Source organism: Lagopus leucura, unplaced genomic scaffold (assembly GCF_019238085.1).
Source record: "Lagopus leucura isolate 7727_CA_CO unplaced genomic scaffold, USGS_WTPT01 33986-0_obj-0_obj, whole genome shotgun sequence".
Classification (NCBI taxonomy): Eukaryota; Metazoa; Chordata; class Aves; order Galliformes; family Phasianidae; genus Lagopus; species Lagopus leucura.
In genome coordinates, this window is record NW_024966629.1 from 590 (window position 1) to 3,122 (window position 2,533).

A 2,533-nucleotide genomic window follows, 5' to 3' on the forward strand; every position below is an offset into this window, starting at 1 on the left:
CTCCAGGTTCCCTCCTGCCCGAATTCTTCCACCTCTTCGCCTCCTTCCCCTTCTCCACACACTTCCCCTCCCTTCGCCACGGCCGCCCGCTCCCCCTCTCGGCTGCCGCCCCCCTCCTCAAACGGACCCCCCTCACCCTCCCGGATCCCTTCGAACTCGACCACAACGTCGCCTCCAACGTCAGCCCCAGAGCAGCCCTGCGTTGGAGCCAGAGCTGCCGCGCGGCCGCCAAATATTGCCGCAGCCTTCAGTACAGCCACAAATCCACCAAGGGCCGCTCCTGGGGTTTGCTGCGTCTCTTCCAACCCGGCGCCGTGGAACCGGGAGCCGGCGGCGCCTCCGCTTTCCTCATCCCCATCCCGTTGGGTGGCGGAGGCGGGTTGAAGGAAATCCGCGCCGCCGTCCTCTTTGTGCTCAGGGACGTCCTGCGCTGTGCTGTGGGGCCGAGGGAGGGGGGCAGGGGGCAGAGTGGGGCGGACCAGGGGCTCTCGGAGGGCTCTGAACGCTTGGAGGAGCCCAAATCGCAAGACCCCAAAGTCGTGGGAGCTCCTGGGACAGACCCCAAAGTCCTGGAGGACCCCAAAGTCTTGGAGGACCCCAAAGGTTTGGGAGCGCCTGGAACAAACCCCAAAGTCCTGGAGGACCCCAAAGTCGTGGGAGCTCCTGGAATGGACCCCAAACCCATGGAGGAGGACCCCAAGTTCTCAGACCCCAAACCCATGGAAGTTTCAGGCACGGATCCCAACATAGCGGAGCTGCCCCCACCCGTGGGTTCCAAACGTCCCCAACCCAAAGGGATGAACAGCGCCGCAGCCCTGGCCACCAAACGGCAGCGGGTGAATGAGGATGAGGAGGAGGAGGAGGAGGAGGAGGAGGAAGCAGCGCGGTGGAGCTGCGCCGTGTGGCACCGCGTGTGGACCGGGCGCCGTCGCCTCCGCCGTCAGCTGCAGCACCGGGATGGCACCAATAGGGGCCATGGGGACACGAGGGGTCCCCAATGTGAGGCTGGGGGCACCAGTGGGCTCCATGGGGTGGTTGGCACCAGTCGGCTCCATGGGGAGTCCAGTAGGGGCCATGGGGACACCAGTGGGTCCCGAGGTGGGAATGGGGGCACCAACGGGGTCCATGGGGACACCAGTGGGCTCCAGTTTGGGGTTGGTGGCACCAGTGAGCTCCATGGGGGCACCGGTGGCATCCAATGTGGGGATGGGGACAGCAGTGGGTTCCATGGGGCTGAGGACAGGCATGAGCTCCGAAGTGGGGACACCGATGGGTCCTGTGGGGACGAGGACCCCAACGAGCTCCAGGACCCCAACGAGCTCCAGGACCCCAGCGGTTCCCCCGAGGACCTGGACTTGGAGCAGAAGGTGACAGCCGCCATCTTGGAGCAAAATGGCGCCTCTCGACCCCCGGAGCCGCTGCTCCGTTTTGACGCCGACGTCCGGCTGACAGCGGGGGGACAGCGGGCGCTGCTCCGCCTGACCCCCATCCCAGGGCCTGGGCCACTTTTTAGGGATTTTTTCCATTTTTTAAGGGTTTTTCTGCCCCCGATGGCGCGGAGGAGGATGGGGGTGGAGGAGTGGGGCAATAAATGAGTGATGTTTGGAGCGGTGTTGCGTGGTCTGGGCCTGGCAAGGAGCAAAAAAGGGCAAAAAGGGGTTTTCAGGGCAAAAAGCTGCAGCTTTAAGAACCCTTCGTACCCCATCCGTGCTCCTGTGATCTTCGAGGACCTTTTCAATCTGTTGTGCCTTGTAAGATTTCTCCACCTCGTCTCGTTTTGTCATTTTGTGACCTGCGAGGACCTTTACAACACATTTAATGCTCCTGTGGCCTTCAAGGTCCCTTCCCGCCCCCCCCCCCCCCACTCATTTGATGTTCCTTTGACCTTTAAGGACCCTTCCAAGCCTTTCCGTGATCTGTCAGGACCGTTTTAACCCATCCCATCCTTCTGTGATCTTTAAGGACCTTTTCAACCTCCTCCAATCCATGCCTGTCTGATCTTCAAGGACCTTTCCAAGGCGTATCCTCGCCCCTGCCGTCCCAGTTTGTGACCTTCCAGGATCTCCCAGCCCCGGATTCCTACCAATGGCGAACGAGGGGCGGGATCATAACAGAGCCTAGCCAATAGCAGGGGAGCGTGGCGAAGGGGCGGGGCAATCGCAATGCGGACCAAGGGCAGAGAGGGGGAAGGGGGGGGGGGGGGGTCAGCGGCGGAAGGGCCTTCGGGGGCGAGCCAATAGCGCAGTAGCGGTGTTCGGCGTAGGGGGCGGGACCTTAGCGCGGAGGCCCAATGGCGAAGGGGCGGAGGGGGCGGGACTCTGGCAGGGCGGTCCAATGGCGTGCGGCGAAGCGGGCGGAGCTCCGGTGTCGGCGGTGGAGGCGGCCATGATGGCGGAGGAGCGGCGGTTCGCGGAGCTGCCGCGGGAGGCGGTGCGGCGGATGGCGGAGGGCGCCGGGGCGGAGCTGAGCGAGGAGGGGGCGGCGCTGCTGGCGGAGGACGTTTGTTATCGCCTGAGGGAGGCGGCCCAGGTGA

The 2,533-nt window shown here is 64.1% G+C and overlaps 1 protein-coding gene across 1 annotated transcript; it reads left to right on the forward strand.

Moving 5' to 3' along the window:
• Nucleotides 1-6: 6 nt before the first annotated feature.
• LOC122192672 (speckle targeted PIP5K1A-regulated poly(A) polymerase-like) lies at nucleotides 7-1,607 on the forward strand (the record flags this gene model as incomplete). The annotated part of the gene is made up of 2 exons (XM_042893296.1): nucleotides 7-671; nucleotides 708-1,607. Coding segments are annotated over 2 exons (1,553 nt in total), but the record flags the coding sequence as incomplete, so codon positions are not given.
• Between the last annotated feature and the right edge of the window lie 926 nt (nucleotides 1,608-2,533).